Below are 25,421 nucleotides of genomic sequence, written 5' to 3'. Positions count from 1 at the left end.
GCAAGAGAAAGGCCATAATGAATTATTCTAGCCCATGTGCAGTTTAGACTTTGGCCACTAGATGGCATCAGTGAATGTGCAACATTTTAGACTAATCCAATGAACTATTGCATATCTATTCAAAATTCTGTGCCAAGACTGCCCAAATGTGCCTAATTGGTTTATTCATACATTTTCGAGTTCATAATTGTGCACTCTCCTCAAACAATAGCATGGTATTATTTCACTGTAATAGCTACTGTTAATTGGACAGTGCAGTTTGATTAACAAGAATGTAAGCTTTCTGCCCATATCAGATATGTCTATGTCCTGGTACTTTTTGTTTTGTTTCTTACAACCTCATGTTAATCACATTAGTTCAACACTCCCGAGGTCAGGACACCAATTCTGTAGAGGATAATGTGAGTGTAGCGAAATGCTTGTGCTTCTAGTTCCAACAGTGCAGTATAAGGACCAATGGAATGGTCTAAAATGTGCAAACTCTGTCCACCCGGGACACCCGGCCATGCTAAACGAACTTGCCCAATCTCTGTGTGTCTGTGATCCTTCTCCTTCCACGTTGCTGCACGTGCATGAGTTCCAGGAAGTGTAAGGGGGAGTGGTTTACAGTTTGTCAGGGAACAGGAAAGAGTAAACCCCTGTTCTTCTGCTGGAATATGTCAAACATACAGCAAGTCAGCGAATCCCGCACCTTTAACATGTTGAAGTTACAGCCTTTAGAATGATGTGATCTGAAAGACATGATGTCATCCATTCACTTTAGCTGTGGATGTGAACGGTGAGTATAAGTCCACTTGAACACAGCAAACAGAAACTTGCTGTTTTTTTTTATCAACACAAAGACAAAGAGGAAGTCAAATATGTTTCGGTGTGCCTTCCGTAGAAACCAAAAATAAAAAGGATTCGTGGGCCCCAGGGAGTCCAAGAAAAATTACACTACAGACATTTCAAACTATAGAAAGGGAAGTGGTCTCAATATCTGTTGCATAGAGAATACTCCATTTACTGTATGCATTAACATTAGCTATTGCATATGGGCACATAATTGTGGAGCATAACTGACTGTTTCCCTAGTAGACAACCAGTGAAGAGAGACGATTTAATGATGCAGTGTGACCTTTCCTGATGAACAAAATGGAGTCGTCTGAAGACAGTAAGTTAGACCTGGATACGGTCTGAGATACAGTGCATTCAGAAAGTATTCAGACCCCTTGACTTTTCCACAACTACACACAATACCCCATAATGACAAAGCAAAAAACAGGTTTAGACATTTCTGCAAATTTATTACAAATAAAAAAATACAGTACCAAGTCAAATGTTTGGACACACCTACTCATTCAAGGTGTTTTCTTTATTGGTACTAATTTTCTACATTCTATAATAAAATAGTGAAGACCTCAACTATGAAATAACACATTTGGAATCATGTAGTAACCAAAAACTGTTAAACAAATCAAAATACATTTTATATTTGAGATTCTTCAAAGTAGCCACCCTTTGCCTTGATGACAGCTTTGCACGCTTGAGGCTGTAACCATGGGGTTCTTGGTCACCTCCCTGACCAATGCCCTTCTCCCCCGATTGCGCAGTTTGTCCGGATGGTCATCTCTAGGTGGTTCTAAATTTATTCCATTTAAGAGTGATGGAGGCCACTGAGTTCTTGGGGACCTTCAATGCTGTAGAAATGTTTTTCCCAGATCTGTGCCTTGACACAATCCTATCTCAGAGCTCTACAGACAATTAATTCGACCCTAATGACTTGCTCTGACATGCACTGCCAACAGTGGGACCTTATATAGACAGGTTTGTGCCTTTCCAAATCATGTCCAATCAATTTAACTTACCACAGGTGGACTCCAATTAAGTTGTAGAAACATCTCCAGGATGATCAATGGAAACAGGATGCACCTGAGCTCAATTTCCAGTCTCATAGTAAAAGGTCTGAATACTTACGTAAATAAAGTATTTCTGTTTTTATTTGTAATAACTTTGCAAACATTTCTAAAAAACCTGTCATTATGGGGTATTGTGTGTAGATTGATGAGGAAAAACATGTTAATCCATTTTAGAATAAGGCTGTAATGTAACAAAATGTGGAAAGTCAAGGGGTCTGAACATTTTCCAAATGCACTGAACTATACTAATGTACTACAGTAATGCAGTTAGTTCAGATCTATTGCAGTCTAACCTGATTTTATTTTATTTATTTATTATTAAACAACTCATAGACCGACATCGGTTCAATTACTTGAATTCCATTTATTTCGTTTTTGTTTTTGTTACATCAACACCCTGCTTCTCTACAAAGAAATCCTATCAAGCACTACAGACATCAAATCAAGAACGACCAGTGGGAGGCTGTAGGGAGTTGTGGTTTTCAAAAGTATATTACAAAAAATAGAAATATTCACGCTAGTTCAATGCAGAAAACGTGGTAATTAACTACAATGACCAGAATCCATTGCGCCTATTCTTCCCGGCACACTGACCACATGATAGAGGAATGGACAGAGGGATAGTTCTAGTACCTGACTGATAGTTATAGCAGTCTTGAAAGTATGCTTTATCTACTTTGAAGAAATACTAAAATAGTGAGTTTGTCAGACAGCTCTGCATTATGGGCAATGTGGCAACCAAATGATCATGGGCTACCTTTGTTCACTAGACAGGGGAGCTTGGCTCATTGTGGACCAAAGAAACATTGTTAAATGGTTGTCTGGCTGTTACTGCCAGCAGAGATCAGATGAGGACCTTAAAGACATGCTGTGTGTGAACTTTGCAGACAAGCTTTGAGCTGGACGTGTCAAGGTGTAGTTCATACATGCATAATCTATGAGCAGAATTACTGTTTAATCATAATTATCTGCGAAATCCCTAGGTTGAAAGCGAATGCTGCGCTGCGTAATTTCCCCCCACGTGGGCCAGCCCCCTAGCACTTCGAAATCCAATCAGCCCCTCACCATTTGAGTGAGGCATTGACAGCTAGCAAGATGCGCACACACAGCAAATCAAAAGAGAAAGCAATGTGGTTTTCGGGGACCACTTTTAACTCGTGAGGCTACTTTCAGAACTACTGGCTAAAATGTATACCAAAGTACTGGACAATAAATAATAATGTGAAGTAATGTGAAAAAATGATGGTTAATAAGTGATAAGCAATAATGGGGGCAGTCACTACCATCATGGGGCTCTTATCAATTTATTCTTTGTTGTTAGACAATGGAATGGTTTCAATGATTTGTCAATTGAATGTTCTCAATATTTGTCTTTTGAAATTCAATTACAAAGCTCTAAAATGATTTCATGTCCTGGCTCCCTCTCCACTCAATATTTTTGTTAAACAGAAAACCCAGACATATGGCAGCAGATCCACAAGGTCTGCCATGAGAGGTGACTGTATAGTTCCCCTAAGGAAAAGCACCTTTAGTAAATCTGCATTCTCTGTGAGAGCTTCCCATGTCTGGAATACACTGCCATCAGACACACATAACTGCACCACATATAACACTTTCACAAAATGCTTGAAGACATGGCTAAAGGTCAATCAGATTTGTGAACATGGTCCCTAGCTGTGTGTTGCCGCTCTCCATGTTGTCTGTTGTCTGTAGCTTGTGAGGTGTGGAAACACTTTGTTGCTTTTATGAATTTTGACTTGCTGCTTTTTGTTCTATGCTGCTCTGTCTGTATGCTACGTCTTGCTTGTCCTATGTTTCTCTGTCTGTATGTTATGTCTTGCTTGTCCTATGTTGCTATGTCTTGCTTGTTCTATGTTGCTATTGTCTATATTGTAATTGTTTTTAATAACCTGCCCAGGGACTGCAGTTGAAAATTAGCCGGCTGGCTAAAACCGGCACTTTTACTGAAACGTTGATTAATGTGCACTGTCCCTGTAAAAATAAAAATAATAAACTCAAACTCAAACTCAAGGTCGTATTTCATATTGCATTTAATGTATGAAACCGAAATGGAAAAAAACGAACCAAAACAGACCTCAAATAGCGCTAATCGCTCAGCCCTGGTTGTTTAATATACCACTCCATGTTTCTACCATGTAATGACATTTAAATCAGTGTGGTTTATGTTTTTCAAACAAGTCTCCTATCTGTGACATTTAAATACAAGCAGTAGCTACAGTATCGACATTACAAGGGGAAACACAGATGTGTCACATGGGGTAAAAAAAACTGAGTCATCCAGTGGAGGCTTCCGCTCACTACCAGTAATGGAGATGAGAGCAAGTCCAGTGGCAGCCAGAGGGGGGCGATAGAGCATAGCGAAACTACAGTTGGCCGACATTCTGCTTGTTTTCTCATAGACGTCATCATTACACTTTTCTGTTCCCAAAAACGAGAATTTGTTGCGACATGACGTTGAGTAGACTTGACTCATTGGCAAACTTTTTTTTGTTTTGTTCTTGTTCGTTGTTTAAGAAGATGTGCAAATTCAAGTTCTTGCACACGGATACTTGTGAGGGTACGCGTTCCCTAACGGAAATATGCGTGCAGAAAAGCTCCAATAAGATCTCGCTAGCTTGTGCTTGGCTCTGCCCACCTCCTTGCTTGTTCTGCCCACTCTGTAACAGTGGTTCCCATTGTGAAAGGCCCGTCTGTCCCATCTTGACTTAGATAGACAAATATTTGGTTCCATCTGGTGGTCAGCTCTTGAACTGAGCAGAATTCTGATAGAATTCTGATAGTGCAGAGCCTTCCCCACTCTGTTTTCGCAATTCCCAGAACAGCACTGTAGCCACTCATTTAACGAAGATAGGAAGATGGTCAACCAAGATGGCACTTTCAATGAATCTGAATAATATAAAACTTGATATTATATCATTTATATCATAATTAAGTTTATATAGAATGTAAATTTATTGAGGTGGTTGGTTTAGGGGAGAGACTGTCATCCAATATGTCCCCTGCACAGGTGCTCAGTTCGTGGACAAGTACATGCCCCAGCTCATTCAGAGGGTCACCATGGTGATGCCTATAGCTGATGAGCTGCTAGCTGAAGACATGATCCATGAAGAGATGTACTCCAACATCAGTGCTGCCAGGACTAATCAGAGCAAAATGAGGGAGCTCTTTAAAGCCCTTCACTCTGGAGGAAACAAAGTGAAATCTGCCTTTCTCTCCACACTGAGGGAGAATGAACCTAATTTGGTCCAGGACTTAGGTAAGTGAAGATGTTTGGCAATTTAGATACATGGGCTGGGATTAGGTCAGGCATTCTTGAAAGCCAACGTTTAAAAATTAAATATATATATATATATATATTAATATTAAGCAAATTTTAAAGATCTATATTTTATAGACCAAATAATCAACTATCTGCTACAGTATCACACAAGGAGAAAGCGCGCCACCATCTGGTGTTTCCCCTGAAAGAGGTCGGTTTAGATATAGGTACAACTCAGTGGAGAACGGAGCATACTAATGGCTGGAATGGAGTCAATGGATTGGTATCAACATGGTTTTCATGTGTTTGATACCATTCGCTCCATTCCATCCATTGTACTCCATTCCTGACATTATTATGAGCCGTCCTCCCCTCAGCAGCCTCCACTGGTACAACTGTCCCAGGGTCCCAGTTAGAGGACGGAAATTACCAGTAGGAGACATGGATTCAATCCACACTTTATTACTACACAACTAACACACACACACACACACACACATCAAACAAGAGGAAGGGACTAGTGGAAGTGATAGTGTTTTCTGTAGAACAGAAGAAACAGGCAATTACTCCAGAGTACTAGCCATGTAAGGCTATACAAACAGAATGGCAATGATGTCAAATATGCATAGCAGCAATGGGATAGCAATGAGCTAGCATCATAGAGATAGCTAGAGGACTCATCTTTGTATCTGTGCGTTATAACGTCTGTGACAGCATGGGTAGTACCATTCTCCATTTTGAAGTAGTATATATTTTTTTAAATGTTGGAAGCCCTCAATGGCGCTGCCAATGCTAATACAGCCCTTTGGCCACTAGAGGCATCTATCATTCTCTATGGCTAGCACACAATAGGAAGCTAGTGTGCTAACAGTATTATCTGGTAATAGGCATACAGCACTCTATGGCTAGTAGGCTAACACGCTACATAGCAGTAATGATTATACCATATTGTATAAAGGGGCTAGGGTAGCATATGAGGTACAGTATAAACATGATACAATTAGCAGCTAGCATGCTAGGCTAGTGGGCCACAGGCTGTGGGTTGGCATACAGTATAAACAGGCAATAGCTGGAGGCTAGCACGCTAAGCTAGGTTATAGGCTAGTAGCCCTCAGGCTATAGGCCGGCATAGGGAGCTGTATAACCCTATGCACAGTACAGTTAGCAGCTAGTGGGACTAATGGTTAGAAGTAGCATGCTAGGATGTAAACAATGGCGTCAATGGTTGGCCATATTGGTTGTGTAATATACAACTATTGGCTTGTAGCCATCTTGGCCCATAGTAAGTTATGGGGACAGAGTGTACCACATGTAGCCACACATAAACTATGCCAAAAGGGTCAGATAACCAGGGTATGCTGCATGATATTACAACATGTAAACACCTGAGTAAGCATGTATAAGCACAGTTACATGATGTGGTACTGTGGAATATGCTATTCAAGGCTGTTAGGGCGGCAGGTAGCCTAGTGGTTAGAGCGTTGGACGTGTAACCGAAAGGTTGCAAGATTGAATCCCTGAGTTGTCAAGGTAAAAAAAAAGAAAAATGCCACTCTGCCCTGAACAAGGCGGTTAACTCACTGTTCCTCGGCTTTGATTGAAAATAAGAAGTTGTTCTCAACTGACATACCTAAATAAAGGTAAAATTACATAGTAACAATGAGGCTATTACATAGAAATACACAGATGAACCCTAACAAAGTCTACTTACATAGTTAGCCAGATTTTCTACACACCACATAAAGGAGCAACCTCCTAATTAAAACACAGTTGACCTTGGGACACATCTTTTAGGAGTCAGTGTTTTAAGAAAAATGTTCCTTAAAGTCACAGAGGGCTATTAAAATAAACTTCTTAATATAATTTTACAGTGAATATAATTTTTCTTGAAGTCTAAGTGTTTAAACTTTGATCAGTTTCTCAGGACGGGCATTTCCTAGCAGAATGCAGATATGGGAAATGTACAGTATTTGAAAGATTTGGAAAATGACAAAAACAAGTCATTGCTCTTACAAAATTCCCCTATATGTAATTGTATTCATTAATTACAGATTTTTTTTCTCCCATCTATAAAATAATGTTTCATTGCATGACAAGGATTGTCCGAACTGTCAACAATACCTGACGTACTGATGTTTCTTTGTGGAAACACTGAAATGTGTCAAGTGAAACATAACTGTTGCGTGATAACATTTTCAATAAATTATGAAGATGCAAAGATATCTTGTGAGAAGGTTAACGTGATATGTTTTTGTCAATCATTTATATAGAATGCAGTGTCAAACAAAGAGGTGAACCAGGTAGGCCTTGTTTTTTTCACCTTTTTAATGAATTACATTTCTTATAATGTTATATGATTTCAAGAATTATACAACATAAACACTTTTGTAAAATGATGAATTGCCTTTCTGTTATTGTGTCAATGTGTAGAGAACAAAAGCACAGCAACCCTAAAGTACAAGGAATTCATCAGAGGTGAATATGCCACAGTGCAGGAGTACAACTCTCTCCCTGGAGAACATGTGAAGCTAGATGATCGCTACACTGAGCCCCTAATCATCCAGAAACACCGTCAGCAGAGAGAGAGAGAGGAGGAGATCCGCTCCAGAGGACAGAACTTTTATCAAGTCATGGACCAGAGGGACAGCGAGACCTACAAGAGTACCAAAGTGGAGATGCTGTTTGATCCAGACGAGCACGGAGACATTCAGAGAACAGTGATACTGCAGGGCCACTCTGGAACTGGCAAGTCATTTACCAGTCAGAAGATCATGTCTGACTGGGCGTTTGGAAGACTTTACGAAGACCGATTTGACTTTGTTTTTCACCTGAGGTGCAAAGAACTGAACCAGGCCACTGGGAGAAAAAGTCTGATGGATCTGCTTAACTACGATCAGAGTTCATCATCAATGATCAAGCAGGTCCTTCACCAGTCTCCTGAGAGGGTTCTCTTCCTGGTAGACGGCTTTGATGAGCTCAAATTCTCACTTGATGTACCTAAAGACTCCCTTCCCAGGGACCCGTGGACACAATGCTCCCCCGAAGTGACACTGAGTGGCCTGATACGGAAACAGATATTGCACGAGTCCTTCCTGCTTGTTACCACCAGATCCACAGCGTTGGACAAACTAAAAGAAGTGGTCAAACATCCAGTGAGATACGCTGAGATATTGGGCTTTTCTAAAGAGGGGGTGGAGGAATACTTCAATAGATTCTTCAAGAAGAAGCAACACTCACAGCAAGCCTATGACGCTGTGAGAAAAAATGAAACCCTTTTCACTGCATGTTTCATTCCAGTCATCTGCTGGATCATTTGCACAGTTTATAGGGAGCAGTTTGATGAAGGCACAGAGATGATACAATCGCTGGAGACCACCACCTCCATCTTTGTTGAATTTGTTGCCACGCTGTTGAAGCACCACTGTCAGGATTTGGGTCAGTCAGCTCTTACTATCCTCCAAGGACTAGGCAAGCTGGCAGAACAGGGAATGGAAGAGCAGCAAGTCTTATTTGACCGTGATAGTGTGTCACAGACAGTGTCAGATCCTTCCAAAGTCCCCTTCTTGTGTAAGTTTCTCCAAAAGAAAAGAGTAAGTCAGACCACTATGTACAGCTTCATGCACCTCAGCTTCCAGGAGTTTTTCACAGCCCTCTCATACATGCTACTGGGTGATGAGGAAGCTCAGGAGAAAGTTAGAGAGCTACTTTCCAAGGTTCGACGTGGAAAAGAAAACAGTCACCTGCTACCCATAGTTCAATTTCTCTTCGGCATCGCAAACAAGGAAGTTGGAAAACGGCTCGAGGATAAAAAATACATCTCTTGTTCTCAAGGAATTTGGACCCAGCTGAAACATTTTATTCTGGAAGTCATTGAAAAAGAAAAGGAGAATCGAAACACCATTGATTATCACATTTCATCAATGTGGCTTTTTGTGTTTCACTGTCTATATGAACTACATGTAGATGATTTTGTAAAGAAAGCCATGAATACATACACAGAATTTAATCTGACTCACATTCCCCTGACAAAAACAGACTGTTGGGTGCTGAAATACTGCTTTCAGCATTGCACGTGCATCCAAAGACTCATTCTCAACTGGTGCAAGTTATCTGCAGAGAAGATACAAATCCTTCTGCCAGCATTGGAAAAATGTCAACATCTCGAGTGAGTATATTTGCATTTCCCTTTCTCACCCTAGAACAAGGCTGGTTTTCATACATAACATAATATATACAGTATATATTTCCCCAAATGTTATTTGAATGAATTATAATAATAATAACTGGTTGATGCTCAATATAATGTTTATTTCATAAAAAGGTTATTTGGACATAGATATTTGTTTTAATTTAAACTCTTGAATTAATTGTTTATGTCATTAATTGTTTTTGGTATTTGTTTTTGTAGGTTGCAGGTGGACGACCTAGCCGATGATGATTTAGATGGTCTGTTGGCAGCGCTGGGAGAAGGAAAGAGTTTGGAGCTGGAGTAAGAATCACATGATCTTTACTGTAACATCATACCTTATTTGTCATCTATCAAATTCTTGCTGTTAAATATATCTCTACCTCAGTTACAGTGCATTCGGAAAGTATTCAGATCCCTTTACAATTTTCCACATTTTGTTACGTTACAGCCTTATTCTAACGTTTAAAAAAAAAGGTTTTTCCCTCATCAATCTACACACAAGTCGAGGGGTTCTGAATACTTTCAGAGTGCACTTACATTATATTAATGAGAGTTACTTTAGCCTAACACATATTTTTTGTTGTTTTTTTAAATGTGTTTTCTGTGCCTCACGCCAAATTGTACTGTATTTTTCAGGTCTGACAGAGAACAACTTCTCGGATGAGAAAGTACAGGACTTGCTTGTTGCTCTCACTAAACACAAACCCAGAAACATTGACATTGGAGTGAAGTCCATCACCAGCAATACAGCTGACAAATTCATGTTCCTCATCAATAAGGCACATGGAGTCTTGGAAAGCATAGAGTAAGTAACTTTTCATTTAGCTTCCAACCAACCTGTAATATATAACACAATTTTTCCTCGAATAACAATTAGGAAACTAAGATGGAACATACATGGTAAATGCATAATGTCTGTTACAAAAAGGGTTAATTCATTAACATGTAGGTAATGCAGAAGTGAACATAAATACATAATTGATTAATAACAAAGGCATTTGATATAGTTTGTGATAAAAAAGGGTTTAGTCCAACAGGTTATACTGACACTATATTGGAATACAATACAAAATACAATACAAAATACCCACGACAATGTTTAAATCTTCACTTTTCTGTTCACAACACCAAAAGAGAAGGTTCCTAATTCTGCACAAAATTGTGTGCAAACAGCAGTTGCTACATCGACTTTTGGACTTCTAAATGAATGACCCATTGATTCTTGAAGAATATATTTTATACATGCCTCGTGAGTTTAATTCAACTATCGTACCCCATCAGAACCCAAAATATAAGATTGTTTTACTCCAAAGTTTGTATTCAAAGAAAATGTAGAAAAACCACTATATAGCCTCAAAACATGGTTAAAACTATAATTTTTTATATCCTGGTCCTTGCATCCATAGCTCTGTCTATGAATTGGAGAGTTGTTAAATTTCTCCAGCTCCATCGCTCAGCTTTTTACCAAACCAGGGTGCAGAGTCCGCTTTGTTAATTGTTATCAACGGCTGATTGCCACCTTAACGGTAGGGCTCCCAGTCCCCTGCAACACACCATGTCATGTTTCAAAACAACCCAAGATGATGTGTTTCAATACTCCAGCAAAGTTAAGGTTTCTTATCCTTTGTGTTGGTGGCAGCTTAGCTACCACTAGTTTTGGTGTTAGTTACAAAGCGCTTAATTTCAACAGTGTATCAACAGTGTACCACATCTTGTAAATATTTAGACTAGACTTGGAGAGTCAGAAACCCAAGATTTGAGTTAGCAGTAGTTACTTAGGACTAGTAATCTTAACATTAGTACACTAGTAAGTAATCTTAACACCCAATTGACAAAAAAAAAGGGAATTGTGGGAACCCTGTTATTCATTGTCACACTGGACCATTTCAGTCTGTGCGGAGTCACACTGGCACTGGTCTGCAGAAGTTTGACATTTTGGGGATTGAATTCAACCCCTGATTGGACACAATATAAAACATGGCCATAATAATGTTAATTAAGTGGCCTCTTAACAGTATGATATGTTACTGTTTCAGGCTTCATTGTTATGAGAATGTTACATTGGAAGCCAATCTACAGAAAAATGGAGTCAGTGGGTGAGCTTCTTCTCCATTGTCTCAGTAGAAAGGTGCACCTGATTGATATTGCATGCTGTACAGTTGTAAATTATAATTTTTTTGAGTGTAGATGTCTTGTCGATCAAAATATTCATGTAATAATTCAACCATCTCTTGCCTGTGAAGGACTCTCCAAACCTCTCTTTGGTTAAAAGTGTCTGACATGAAAATGATCTGTGACTGTATCAGGGCATCTGGCTACAGTTTGAGTGAAATAGAGTAAGTACAATTTATCATCTCTAATACTACATATAACACATTTTACAGTGGATATCTTTCATTTATTGTCCATGTTAAGGAAGTGGTTTGGTGAAGCACACTCAAGAGACGAGTAACCTTGTCTAAGACCTGAAGAGTTGCAATGGCTCCCAATGCTTAGTGCTTATTGTAGAGTTAAGCTCAGCAGGCTAACACAGTCTTGTGATGCCCAGGAGACCTAGCTTCGATCCCAAATGGCTATATACACACGGTTGTAGTTTAGCAATATTCTTTTATTGTTGTACTCCAGTTCATCTATGACATCGCTATAGGTAAACACTCTATTTGACACCTAGCATCATAACACATTATGACATGGTCATAACAGCTGACATAACTTGACATAACGTGTCATGATATGGTCATAACACTGTCGTGACCCATATATTTAGACCTGTTGTGACATACAGTATATTGCGTTATTTTATGACTGGTTATGACACCTACATAAGAGTGTCAAAACCCACAAAATCTACCACACAAGGCAAACCATTCTATTACACCACACTATGTTTACGTAATATAACATTTTCTGAAATTGACCATATTAAATGATCATTGTAATTGAGCACACATTGATGTCAGACATGTATCTACACGAATGCTTTGTTGCTGATGCAAGAGCAGATTTCAGGAGCAGGACAAGACACTGTCTTTGGCTGTGTCTAGACCTAACAGTTAATGCAGTTTTTGCATTCTGATCATGGAATTCAAAACACATCATGCGTCTACATTTAAATGTGTCCACCATGTCCACATTGTGTTCCCTTTGGCCGCGCTGTATTCAAATGCCAGTATGCATTCTGCAAATGGTAGAATAGGCTAAATATTATAATAACACAACAACAACTTGATGGCAGTAGCTAACTAGTGTAGCTAACTAGCCAGCTAGCCTCTGTAGCTAGTCAGCAAGCTAGCAACCAAAGCTGAAGGGATTGCAAATGGATTAGCATAACTTGTTTTCAAAATGTCTTTGAGGCCAGAAAACACATTCCCCACACACTAGGAAAGCATTTCCTCCAAAGTTATAATGAAGGTGATTCTCCGTCCCAAAACACAAGTTTTCTGGAGACTTGTGGGCAGAGTGCTGATGACATTGCCCACTGTATTCGCTTTCAATAGCCTGATTGCTTCCAGACTGAGGAGAATTCCACACACAATGCGTTCCTGACCACCTCCTGTCGTTTCAATGTGATCTTCGTAAGTCTCATGTAAGAGTCAGGTGTAAACACTGATGACTGACATAATGGGCATGTACATGATTGGCCTGTGATGGTAATCATTCTTATTGACAGTGTAATAAAGTGTATTTTCTTAATCCAAGTAAATTGACAGAGGAAAGTCAAAAAAATTGACTCCAGTCACACAAGTCATAGACTGTTCTCTCTGCTACCGCACGGCAAGTGGTACCGGAGCCCCAAGTCTAGGACCAAAAGGCTCCTTTACAGCTTCTAACCCCCCAAGCCATAAGACTGCTGAACAACTAATAAAATGTCCAACGGACTATTTACATCGACCCCCTCCTCCATTTGTTTTGTACACTGCTGCTACTCGCTGTGTATTATCTATGCATAGTCACTTCACCCCTACCTACATGTACAAATTACCTCGACTAACCTGTACCTCCGCACATTGACTAGGTACCGGTACCCCCTGTATATAGCCTCATATTTTATTGTGATATTTTTTATTATTTTTTACTTGAGTTAATTTGGTAAATATTTCCTTAACTCTTTCTGGAGCTGCACTGTTGGTTAAAGGCTTGTAAGTAAGCATTCACGGTCAGGTCTACACATGTTGTATTGGGCACATATGACAAATAATGCTTTGTGACAGTGTATTTTCTACAAGTTATTCAAAATACAATGAAAAAAATAAAACCTGTAAAGAATTCATTAAAACAACAACAAAGGATTTAACTCTAAAATCATATTATTTATTATTTATTGTCTTTTCCCTGCCAAGAAGTTTCCTTTAGTTTAAAATGTTTGTTTCTGCAGCCTCCATCAAGGTCTTCACCTTCCCCCTGGATACAGCAGATGCGTTACTTTCTCTAAAAACATCTAAGTAAAGAAACAGACATCAGAATAGAGTATGCTACAATGCAACACCGCTAAAGAAAGCTGAAAACTTCATCCCAAATACACTGAGTATACAGCACATTAAGAACACAAGCTCTTTCCATGACATAGATATGATCCCTTATTGATGTCACTTGTTAAATTCACTTCAATCAGTGTAGATGAAGGGGAGGAGACAGACCTCTCTGGGATGTCCCACCTCGACAATGAAAGTGAAAGTGAAATTGCAGGGCGCCAAATTCAAACAGAAATCTAATAATTAAAATTAGACCATTTTAAAGACGAACTTATTGTTAATCCAATCACAGTGTCCGATTTCAAAAAGGGTTTACGGCGAAAGCACACCGTGCGATTATGTTAGGACAGCGCCTAGCCACAAAAACCATACAGACATTTTCCAGCCAAGGAGAAGACTCACAAAAGTCAGAAATAGCGATTAAATTAATCACTTACCTTTGATGATCTTCATCTGGTGGCCCTCCCAGGACCTATTTGGGCCTATTATGTTACACAATAAATGTTTGTTTTGTTCAATAAATTCCCTCTATGTCCAAATACCTCCGTTTTGTTCGCGCGCTTAGTTCAGTAATCCAAAGGCACAAAGCGCACTCACAACATCCAGACGAAAAGTCAAAAAAGTTCCATCAAAGGTCGTAGAAACATGTCAAACTATGTTTATAATCAATCCTTAGGATCTTTTTACCATAAATATTCAATAATATTTCAACCGGACAATACTGTTTTCATTAGAAAGGAAAAAGAACGAACAGCGAGCTCAGGGCCAGGCGTGATAAACAACTCATAGCTTTCAGCTGAGCCACTTACTCTGAGTGGTCTTATTCTCTCCCCTTTCACAATAGAAGCCTGATACAACTTCTAAAGACTGTTGACATCTACTGGAAGCCTTAGGAAGTGCAATCTGACCCCACAGACACTGGATACTGGATAGACATTCACTTAAAAAACTACAAACTTTAGAATTCCCACTTCCTGGTTGGATTTTTCTCAGGTTTTCGCCTGCCATATGAGTTCTGTTATACTCACAGACATTATTTTAACAGCTTTGGAAACTTTAGAGTGTTTTCTATCCTAATCTTGCTAACCGTGCTTCTACACCTGCATTGCTTGCTGTTTGGGGTTTTAGGCTGGGTTTCTGTACAGCACTTTGAGATATCAGCTGATGTACGAAGGGCTATATAAATAAATTTGATTTGATTTAATCTACCAATATATGCATATCCTAGCTTCTGTGCCTGAGTAACAGGCTGTTTACTCTGGGCACGCTTTTCATCCAAACTTCCCAATGCTGCCCCCTATCCCAATGAAGTTTTAAAGAAGGATCTTTAAGCCTTGAGACAATTGAGATATGCCTTGTGTATGTGTGCCATTCAGAGGGTGAATGAGCAAGACAACACATTTAAGTGCCTTTTGAACGGGTTATAGCAGTAGGTGCCAGGTGCACCGGTTTGTGTCAAGAACTGCAGCGCTGCTGGGTTTTTCACGCTTAACAGTTTCACATATGTATCAAGAATGGTTCACCACCCAAAGGACATCCAGCCAACTTGACACAACTGTGGGAAGCGTTGGAGTCAACATGCGCTTTCGACACCTTGTAGAGTCCACGCCCCGACGAATTGAGGCTGTCCTTGGGTGAAGGGAGGGGGGGGGGGGGGTGCAATTCAATATTAGGAAGGTGTTCCTAATGTTTGGTATATTATGGCAGTAGCAAACAACTCTTTCGCACATTTTCAAATACATTACAATCACGTTTTCTCAACGTTTTCATGACATACTGTAGCTAAAGCTAGCTCTCAACTATGCATGTCGCTAGCTAGCTAATAGTTAGCTACCATGTAGTTAGTGTTTGTTTAGCTAACGTTAGCTACGTAACCCTGTCACTAACCCTGTCGTTTGGGAATGTTTTAATAGTTGCTGTGGGTACGACATCACCGATGCACGTTCTAATGAACTCGCTCACCGAATCGGCGTATTCGTCAATGTTGTTGTTGGATGCAATGCAGAACATATCCCAATCCACGTGATCGAAGAAGTCTTGAAGCGTGGAATCAGATTGGTCGGACCAGCGTTGAACAGACCTGAGCGCAGGAGCTTCTTGTTTTAGTTTCTGTCTGTAGGCTGGAAGCAACTAAATGGAGTCGTGGTCAGCTTTTCCGAAAGGAGGGCGGTGGAGGGTCTTATATGCGTCGCGGAAGTTAGAATAACAATGATCCAGGGTTTTACCAGCCCTGGTTGTGCAATCGATATGCTGATAGAATTTAGGGAGTCTTGTTTTCAGATTAACCTTGTTAAAATCCCCTTCTACAATGAATGCAGCCTCAGGATATGTGGTTTCCAGTTTACAAAGAGTCAAATAAAGTTTGTTCAGGGCCATCGATTTGTCTGCTTGCGGGGGAATAAATACGGCTGTGATTATAATCGAAGATAATTCCCTTGGTAGATAATGCGGTCGACATTTGATTGTGAGGAATTCTAAGTCAGGTGAACAGAAGGACTTGAGTTCCTGTATGTTGTTATGATCACACCACGTCTCGTTAATCATAAGGCATACCAGAAAGATGCTTGTTTCTGTCGGCGCGATGCGTGAAGAAACCAGCTGGCTGCAACGAGTCCGATAGCGTCTCTCGAGTGAGCCATGTTTCCGTGAAGCAAAGAACGTTACAATCTCTGATGTCTCTCTGGAAGGCAACCCTTGCTCAGATTTCATCAACCTTCTTGTCAAGAGACTGGACATTGGCGAGTAGTATGGTAGGGAGTGGTGCGCGATGTGCCCGTCTACGGAGCCTGACCAGAAGACCGCTTCGTTTGCCCCTTTTACGGCGACGTTGTTTAGGTTCACCGGCTGGGATCCGATCCATTGTCCTGGGTGGAGGCAAAACACAGGATCCGCTTCGGGAAAGTCATATTCCTGGTCGTAATGATGGTGAATTGACGTTGCTCTTATATTCAGTAGTTCCTCCCGACTGTATGTAATGAAACCTAAGATTACCTGGGGTACCAATATAAGAAATAACACGCAAAAAAATTCAAAATACTGCATAGTTTCCTAGGAACGCGAAGCGAGGCGGCCATCTCTGTCGGTGCCGGAAGTTAACTTGGTTTGAGGCATTGTGCCCTGTTTGTTTTCTCGTTTGTTGTTTTGTTGGCGTCATTTTAAAATAAAAGGAAAATGTACGCTCGCTGTACCACGCTGCACCTTGGTCCGCTTCTTTTGACAGCTGTGACAGCCATCTTGTCTCCTTGGCTTACATGCAAAGTTAGTTAGCTTAGCTGGGTTACACTCATTTGAAGGAGTGTAACCCAACCCAAAACACTTATACACAAAACACTTATACATCAGAATTACAAGAAAACTCACAATAAAAAATCACAAGAATGGCTTCAGATCAAAGTCTACATTGAGACCAAAGAGAGCAAGGGTCTTTAAATGAAAGATCCAGGCAGCCTCTCATTTTAACAATAAATTGTCGAGGTATAACTTGTCCTTGTGTTAAAAATTATGTGGGTAAAACAAAGCGCAAATTAAAATCAAATCAAATCAAATCAAATTTTATTTGTCACATACACATGGTTAGCAGATGTTAATGCGAGTGTAGCGAAATGCTTGTGCTTCTAGTTCCGACAATGCAGTAATAACGAACAAGTAATCTAACTAACAATTCCAAAAAAACTACTGTCTTATACACAGTGTAAGGGGATAAAGAATATGTACATAAGGATATATGAATGAGTGATGGTACAGAGCAGCATAGGCAAGATACAGTAGATGATATCGAGTACAGTATATACATATGAGATGAGTATGTAAACCAAGTGGCGTAGTTAAAGTGGCTAGTGATACATGTATTGAATGCCGAGCTGTAGTCGATGAACAGCATTCTCACATAGGTATTCCTCTTGTCCAGATGGGTTAGGGCAGTGTGCAGTGTGGTTGAGATTGCATCGTCTGTGGACCTATTTGGGCGGTAAGCAAATTGCAGTGGGTCAAGGGTGTCAGGTAGGGTGGAGGTGATATGGTCCTTGACTAGTCTCTCAAAGCACTTCATGATGACGGATGTGAGTGCTACGGGGCGGTAGTCGTTTAGCTCAGTTACCTTAGCTTTCTTGGGAACAGGAACAATGGTGGCCGTGCTTCTCCACCTGCATTGCTTGCTGTTTGGGGTTTTAGGCTGGGTTTCTGTACAGCACTTTGAGATATCAGCTGATGTACGAAGGGCTATATAAATAAATTTGATTTGATTTGATTTGGCCCTCTTGAAGCATGTGGGAACAGCAGACTGGTATAGGGATTGATTGAATATGTCCGTAAACACACCGGCCAGCTGGTCTGCGCATGCTCTGAGGGCGCGGCTGGGGATGCCGTCTGGGCCTGCAGCCTTGCGAGGGTTAACACGTCTAAATGTCTTACTCAAATCAAATCAAATGTAATTTGTCACATACACATGGTTAGCAGATGTTAATGCGAGTGTAGCGAAATGCTTGTGCTTCTAGTTCCGACAATGCAGTAATAACGAACAAGTAATCTAACTAACAATTCCAAAAAAACTACTGTCTTATACACAGTGTAAGGGGATAAGGAATATGTACATAAGGATATATGAATGAGTGATGGTACAAAGCAGCATAGGCAAGATACAGTAGATGATATCGAGTACAGTATAACATATGAGTATGTAAACAAAGTGGCATAGTTAAAGTGGCTAGTGATACATGTATTACATAAGGATGCAGTTGATGATATAGAGTACAGTATATACATATGCATATGAGATGAATAATGTAGGGTAAGTAACATTATATAAGGTAGCATTGTTTAAAGTGGCTAGTGATATATTTACATAATTTCCCATCAATTCCCATTATTAAAGTGGCTGGAGTTGAGTCAGTGTCATTGACAGTGTGTTGGCAGCAGCCACTCAATGTTAGTGGTGGCTGTTTAACAGTCTGATGGCCTTGAGATAGAAGCTGTTTTTCAGTCTCTCGGTCCCAGCTTTGATGCACCTGTACTGACCTCGCCTTCTGGATGACAGCGGGGTGAACAGGCAGTGGCTCGGGTGGTTGATGTCCTTGATGATCTTTATGGCCTTCCTGTAGCATCGGGTGGTGTAGGTGTCCTGGAGGGCAGGTAGTTTGCCCCCGGTGATGCGTTGTGCAGACCTCACTACCCTCTGGATAGCCTTACGGTTGAGGGCGGTGCAGTTGCCATACCAGGCGGTGATACACCCCGCCAGGATGCTCTCGATTGTGCATCTGTAGAAGTTTGTGAGTGCTTTTGGTGACAAGCCGAATTTCTTCAGCCTCCTGAGGTTGAAGAGGCGCTGCTGCGCCTTCTTCACGATGCTGTCTGTGTGAGTGGACCAATTCAGTTTGTCTGTGATGTGTATGCCAAGGAACTTAAAACTTGCTACCCTCTCCACTACTGTTCCATCGATGTGGATAGGGGGGTGTTCCCTCTGCTGTTTCCTGAAGTCCACAATCATCTCCTTAGTTTTGTTGACGTTGAGTGTGAGGTTATTTTCCTGACACCACACTCCGAGGGCCCTCACCTCCTCCCTGTAGGCCGTCTCGTCGTTGTTGGTAATCAAGCCTACCACTGTTGTGTCGTCCGCAAACTTGATGATTGAGTTGGAGGCGTGCGTGGCCACGCAGTCGTGGGTAAACAGGGAGTACAGGAGAGGGCTCAGAACGCACCCTTGTGGGGCCCCAGTGTTGAGGATCAGAGGGGTGGAGATGTTGTTGCCTACCCTCACCACCTGGGGGCGGCCCGTCAGGAAGTCCAGTACCCAGTTGCACAGGGCGGGGTCGAGACTTCGGCTGCAGTGAAGGAGAGACCGCATGTTTTCGTTGCAGGCCGTGTCAGTGGCACTGTATTGTCCTCAAAGCGGGCAAAAAAGTTATTTAGTCTGCCTGGGAGCAAGACATCCTGGTCCGTGACTGGGCTGGGTTTCTTCCTGTAGTCCGTGATTGACTGTAGACCCTGCCACATGCCTCTTGTGTCTGAGCCGTTGAATTGAGATTCTACTTTGTCTCTGTACTGGCGCTTAGCTTGTTTGATAGCCTTGCGGAGGGAATAGCTGCACTGTTTGTATTCAGTCATGTCACCAGACACTTTGCCCTGATTAAAAGCAGTGGTTCGCGCCTTCAGTTCCACACGAATGCTGCCATCAATCCACGGTTTCTGGTTAGGGAATGTTTTAATCGTTGCTATGGGAACGACATCTTCAACGCACGTTCTAATGAACTCGCACACCGAATCAGCGTATTCGTCAATGTTGTTATCTGACGCAATACGAAACATCTCCCAGTCCACGTGATGGAAGCAGTCTTGGAGTGTGGAGTCAGCTTGGTCGGACCAGCGTTGGACAGACCTCAGCGTGGGAGCTTCTTGTTTTAGTTTCTGTCTGTAGGCAGGGATCAACAAAATGGAGTCGTGGTCAGCTTTTCCGAAAGGGGGGCGGGGCAGGGCCTTATATGCGTCGCGGAAGTTAGAGTAACAATGATCCAGGGTCTTTCCACCCCTGGTTGCGCAATCGATATGCTGATAAAATTTAGGGAGTCTTGTTTTCAGATTAGCCTTGTTAAAATCCCCAGCTACAATGAATGCAGCCTCCGGATAAATCGTTTCCAGTTTGCAGAGAGTTAAATAAAGTTCGTTCAGAGCCATCGATGTGTCTGCTTGGGGGGGGGATATATACGGCTGTGATTATAATCGAAGAGAATTCTCTTGGTAGATAATGCTGTCTACATTTTATTGTGAGGAATTCTAAATCAGGTGAACAGAAGGATTTGAGTTCCTGTATGTTTCTTTCATCACACCATGTCACGTTGGCCATAAGGCATACGCCCCCGCCCCTCTTCTTACCAGAAAGATGTTCGTTTCTGTCGGCGCGATGCGTGGAGAAACCCGCTGGCTGCACCGCTTCGGATTGCGTCTCTCCAGTTAGCCATGTTTCCGTGAAGCAGAGAACGTTACAGTCTCTGATGTCCCTCTGGAATGCTACCCTTGCTCGGATTTCATCAACCTTGTTGTCAAGAGACTGGACATTGGCAAGAAGAATGCTAGGGAGTGGTGCACGATGTGCCCGTCTCCGGAGTCTGACCAGAAGACCGCTTCGTTTCCCTCTTTTTCTGAATCGTTTTTTTGGGTCGCTGCATGTAATCCACTCAGTTACACTGGTTGTAAGGCAGAACACAGGATCCGCATCGCGAAAAACATATTCTTGGTCGTACTGATGGTGAGTTGACGCTGATCTTATATTCAGTAGTTCTTCTCGGCTGTATGTAATGAAACCTAAGATGACCTGGGGTAGTAGTGTAAGAAATAACACGTAAAAAAACAAAAAACTGCATAGTTTCCTAGGAACGCGAAGCGAGGCGGCCATCTCTGTCGGCGCCGGAAGTATCCGTCGTAGCACTATTAGGTGCAAAAACTTGAGTTACCCAGTTGCGGTAGCTTAGTGGTTAGAGGCGGGTAGCTTAGTGGTTAGAGGCGGGTAGCTTAGTGGTTAGAGGCGGGTAGCTTAGTGGTTAGAGGTGGGTAGCTTAGTGGTTAGAGGCGTGTGCCTAGTGGTTAGAGGCAGGTAGCTTAGTGGCGAGAGGCTGGTAGCTTAGTGGCTAGAGGCGGGTAGCCTAGTGGTTAGAGCGTTGGGTCACTAACCGAAAGGTTGCTAGATCGAATCCCCAAGCTGACAAGGTAAAAATCTGTCATTCTACCCCTGATCAAGGTATTTAACCCACCGTTCCCCAGGTGCCGAAAACGTGGATGTCAATTAACCTGTCTGATTCTGAGGTTTTGGGCTAAATGCGGAAGAGACATTTCAATTGAAGGCATTCAGTTGTACAACTGACTAAGTATCCTCCTTCCCCTAAATAAAGATGTTTCTCTTCTCCTGATGATAGCTTGTCTGTGAGCTATGTGGCTGACCTATCAGACACTGACGTGGATGACCTGAGTGCAATCATCCACCCTGTAGACAAGTTAAGGTGAGGGAGTTGAGATTATACTTCATAAATATTAGCAAATTTCAAATACCTAACATCTATCATGAACCTTAAATTTGACTTGTGAGTTGCATTACATGTCATTTACAAACCCTTTATATTTGTCATGCTGAACTATGCTCAACATACTGTATGTTGCCAGACAGAGAATCATCATGCATTGATACACATTCATGAAAATGTATCTTGGATTTCAGGCTCAGGTTTCAACACAAAGATTTATATGGACTGGACGCAATGAGTGAAGGTTTACACTCCCAGATATCACTCAGAGGGATTGAAATAACCCTCTGTGGCGATCCCGTATTCGACTGGAGAAAATTATTTCAGCTAGTTCACACTCTGGAGCAACAGTAAGAACTTCTGTCCTCAATAAAATCTCACATTCAGACACACACACACACACACACACACACACACACACACACACACACACACACACACACACACACACACACACACACACACACACACACACACACTCACACACACTCACACTCACACACACACACACACGGCCGCGTTTCAATCCAAGGTGCTTTATAAGGTACCTCACTAGACAGCTGACAATGCACATGAAGGTAATTTGCATTTGGGTGTTTATCATGAAAGAATGGCTGTAAAATGACCTATAGAAGGACACTGCTCTCTAACGCAATTCGGATTGATTCCGGGCCGTAGTGTATAGGGCTCCCGAGTAGCGCACCGGTTTAAGGCACTGCATCTCAGTGCTACAGGTGTCACTACAAACCCTGGTTCGATGCCAGGCTGGATCACAACCGGCTGTGATTGGGAGTCCCATATGGCGGCGCACAATTGCCCCAGTGTCATCCAGGTTAGGGTTTGGCCGGGGTGGGCTGTCATTGTAAAATAAGAATTTGTTCTTAACTGACTGGCCTAGTTAAATAAAGGAGAAATAAATAAATAATTGTACATATCTGCACACAAACATACACATATGATAATATTTGCTTTACCATGATGAGAGTCTGTGTCTGTCTATGTTTGTGCCATATGAATGACCTCTACCAGTCCAGATTGGGATGAGCATGTTGAAGCACTGATCTCGCTGCTACACTCTCAAACCTCTCTGGAGGACATCGGTCTGTTTGTGAGCCGCTTGACAGAGAGGTGTGCTACCAGTGTAATCAGTCTCAGCCAGGCCTGCCCAAACCTGCGGATGATATCGTGAGTACAACATACTCTCTGTGTCGTCCGTGTCATCTTTGTTCATATTTGTTTCAGTGTAACTGTTCAACTAATGACTCCTCTATTCTCTTTCTCTCTTAGTCTTCATGTAGTTGAACACAGTTTGTTATTGGAGGAGGTATTACAACGCTTACGTGCATCAAAGAGGCGCCCAGATTGCCGGGTACTTGTCGCCGGGTATGGATGTACAGTCAGCTGACACAAACCAAATCATCAGCTGATCTCTTCAGATGTACTGTTTTGTATCGTGTCAGTCAGCTGACATAAACCAAATCATCAGCTGATCTCTTCAGATGTACTGTTTTGTATTGTGTCAGTCAGCTGACATAAACCAAATCATCAGCTGATCTCTTCAGATGCGGTGCTAATCATCATTGGTGTGATCCTCTGCAGGTGGAGATGCAGGAAACCTGCTGACCAGTGCACAGGCCGGAAGGACTGGAGTCTCTGTTGTGATGACTCTGTTAGGCTCAATCTACATGGAGAAACATTCACAGAGAGTGTGATAAGGCATGGGAAGAAAAGTGACAGGCCTAGTTATCACCCTAAGAGTAATAGATGGTGTGTTGTTGCCTAGTGACCACAATGAAGACAACAGAGATGGTGTGTTGTTGCCTAGTGACCACGATGAAGACAACAGAGAGGGTGTGTTGTTGCCTAGTGACCACGATGAAGACAACAGAGAGGATGTGTTGTTGCCTAGTGACCACGATGAAGACAACAGAGAGGGTGTGTTGTTGCATAGTGACAAGACTTTAGCATATAGACTGCTACACCGCCCAAGGTGAATCAATCCCCCATCATCTCCTCCTCTAGCTCTCTGTCTCCCTTCCCTCTCTCTCTGTCACCCTTCCCTCTCTCTCTGTCACACCCTTACACACGTTTGAATCTGACCTGTGCCAATCATGGTCCATAGGGTTCTGTTAAAAAAATAATAGGGTGACATTTGGGACCCGTGTCTGTACTGGTTAGTATTTCATATATTTCATCTTACTCTGTCTCTAAAAATGAAATAAGGAGGTTTTATCCTTGTTCTTATGAAAGCTGTGTCTTTTTATTTTTTGTAATACTGTGGAAAAATAATGACATACAATTTGAAAAAATATTGAATAAAAATAAAAATGAAAACACATTTCAGTAATATATTTGTGTTTTTTTCTTAAAGAAGAACCGTTATACAGGAGGAGCATTACTGAATGAGAAGCCCATAGTGACAATAATACAGGAAACAGTCCTATTGGAACAATGACAGAATAGAAAATAACAGGATTGAGAATTAATTATATGAAGGAAATACACTCACTCAGACATGCACATGCTCAGCCACACCCACTACAGGTGGGAGGAGCTATCGAGGAAAACAGACTCATTCTAATGTCTGGAATGGAATTAATGGAACGGAGTCAAACATGGTCTCCGTAAAATTGATTTGTTTGATACCATTACATTAATTCTATTCCAGACATTACAATGAGCCTGTCCTCCTATACCTCCTCCCACCCACCTCCACTGGTGTACACACATACAGTGCCCCAGGTCCCATAGTACTATAGTCAAGCACTACTTTTGACTAGGGCTCTGGTCAACACTATATTGGGAATACAGATGTAGTTTGTAATTTGATCACTCTTTTATTGCTGGGAATTTTCCTGCACAGCAGAAAATGCAAACTTGTAGTGTATTTGAGGTTAAAAAGACTACTAAAGTTTGTAATTTCCACTTTAAAATGTCTGACTTGATTTGCCCCAATGAAAACATTATCAACCCCTACAACAAAAATGTCCATTAATTATAATTCACATTTCCTGTTGCTGCAGGATTATTTTCCTGCTCTAGCAAACTGGCTCAAATTAAGAACCTACATCTATAGGGTTCCATTTGTGTCAATCATGGACGTATTTGGAGCCCTCTGTTAACTCAACAGCGGCATGAAGAATGATTGGACTCAGTCGGCTCATTCTTCATGTCCTATGGCCACATGATGGCTCCATGATTACATCCCAAATGGCATCCTATTCCTTATATAGGGCAACGGTTTTGACCAGGGCCCATAGGATTCTAGACAGAATTATTGCACTTGGTAAGGAATAGGGTACAATTTAGGACATAACCAGTCACTCTCTCTCTCTGTCTCTCCATCTTTCACTTTCCCCATGTTTTCACAGCCCAACGTCCCCTTTCTATACACACACACACTGATCAAAACACCAGGGTCAGAGGTCACGCATACACACAGTTGTACTGTAAACACAAATGGCTGCTGCATTGGTTTGTCTGCTTTGTTCATTTCTGTTGTTTTGTCTTTTGACTCCCATTAGATTAGAGATTCATAACACAACATAACCGGGATTCAATCCAAGGTGTGTTGTG

The 25,421-nt window shown here is 41.5% G+C and overlaps 1 protein-coding gene across 3 annotated transcripts; it reads left to right on the top strand.

Moving 5' to 3' along the window:
* Nucleotides 1-622: 622 nt before the first annotated feature.
* Nucleotides 623-25,314, top strand: LOC109875029 (NACHT, LRR and PYD domains-containing protein 3). 3 transcript variants are annotated; one of them, XM_020467167.2, is made up of 14 exons: nt 623-778; nt 1,078-1,153; nt 4,927-5,175; nt 7,449-7,478; nt 7,609-9,343; nt 9,587-9,667; nt 10,004-10,172; nt 11,404-11,463; nt 11,611-11,703; nt 21,741-21,824; nt 22,040-22,195; nt 22,875-23,030; nt 23,133-23,214; nt 23,445-25,314. In XM_020467167.2, the coding sequence occupies exons 2-7, from the start codon at nt 1,126-1,128 to the stop codon at nt 10,029-10,031; spliced, it is 2,151 nt and encodes a 716-aa protein (XP_020322756.2). In that variant the 5' UTR covers nt 623-778; nt 1,078-1,125; the 3' UTR covers nt 10,032-10,172; nt 11,404-11,463; nt 11,611-11,703; nt 21,741-21,824; nt 22,040-22,195; nt 22,875-23,030; nt 23,133-23,214; nt 23,445-25,314. The 3 variants fall into 3 exon arrangements, with proteins under 3 accessions (XP_020322756.2, XP_020322751.2, XP_020322753.2); XM_020467162.2 differs by having other exon boundaries at nt 23,133-23,228; XM_020467164.2 differs by lacking the exon at nt 623-778 and having other exon boundaries at nt 788-1,153; nt 23,133-23,228.
* Nucleotides 25,315-25,421: the final 107 nt, after the last annotated feature.

The sequence above is a fragment of the Oncorhynchus kisutch genome, linkage group LG30 (assembly GCF_002021735.2).
Source record: "Oncorhynchus kisutch isolate 150728-3 linkage group LG30, Okis_V2, whole genome shotgun sequence".
Classification (NCBI taxonomy): Eukaryota; Metazoa; Chordata; class Actinopteri; order Salmoniformes; family Salmonidae; genus Oncorhynchus; species Oncorhynchus kisutch.
The sequence above is the reverse complement of the archived record's forward strand: the minus strand, read 5'-3'. Positions and strand labels throughout refer to the sequence as shown.

Excerpts from the sequence above, each read along its gene's own strand:
- LOC109875029 (XM_020467167.2), top strand. The coding sequence starts at position 1,126 with ATGAACAAAATGGAGTCGTCTGAAGACA. Across the intron at positions 9,344-9,586 it reads GAAAAATGTCAACATCTCGA|GTTGCAGGTGGACGACCTAG; the intron begins GTGAGTATATTT and ends TTGTTTTTGTAG. Across the intron at positions 9,668-10,003 it reads GGAAAGAGTTTGGAGCTGGA|GTCTGACAGAGAACAACTTC; the intron begins GTAAGAATCACA and ends TGTATTTTTCAG.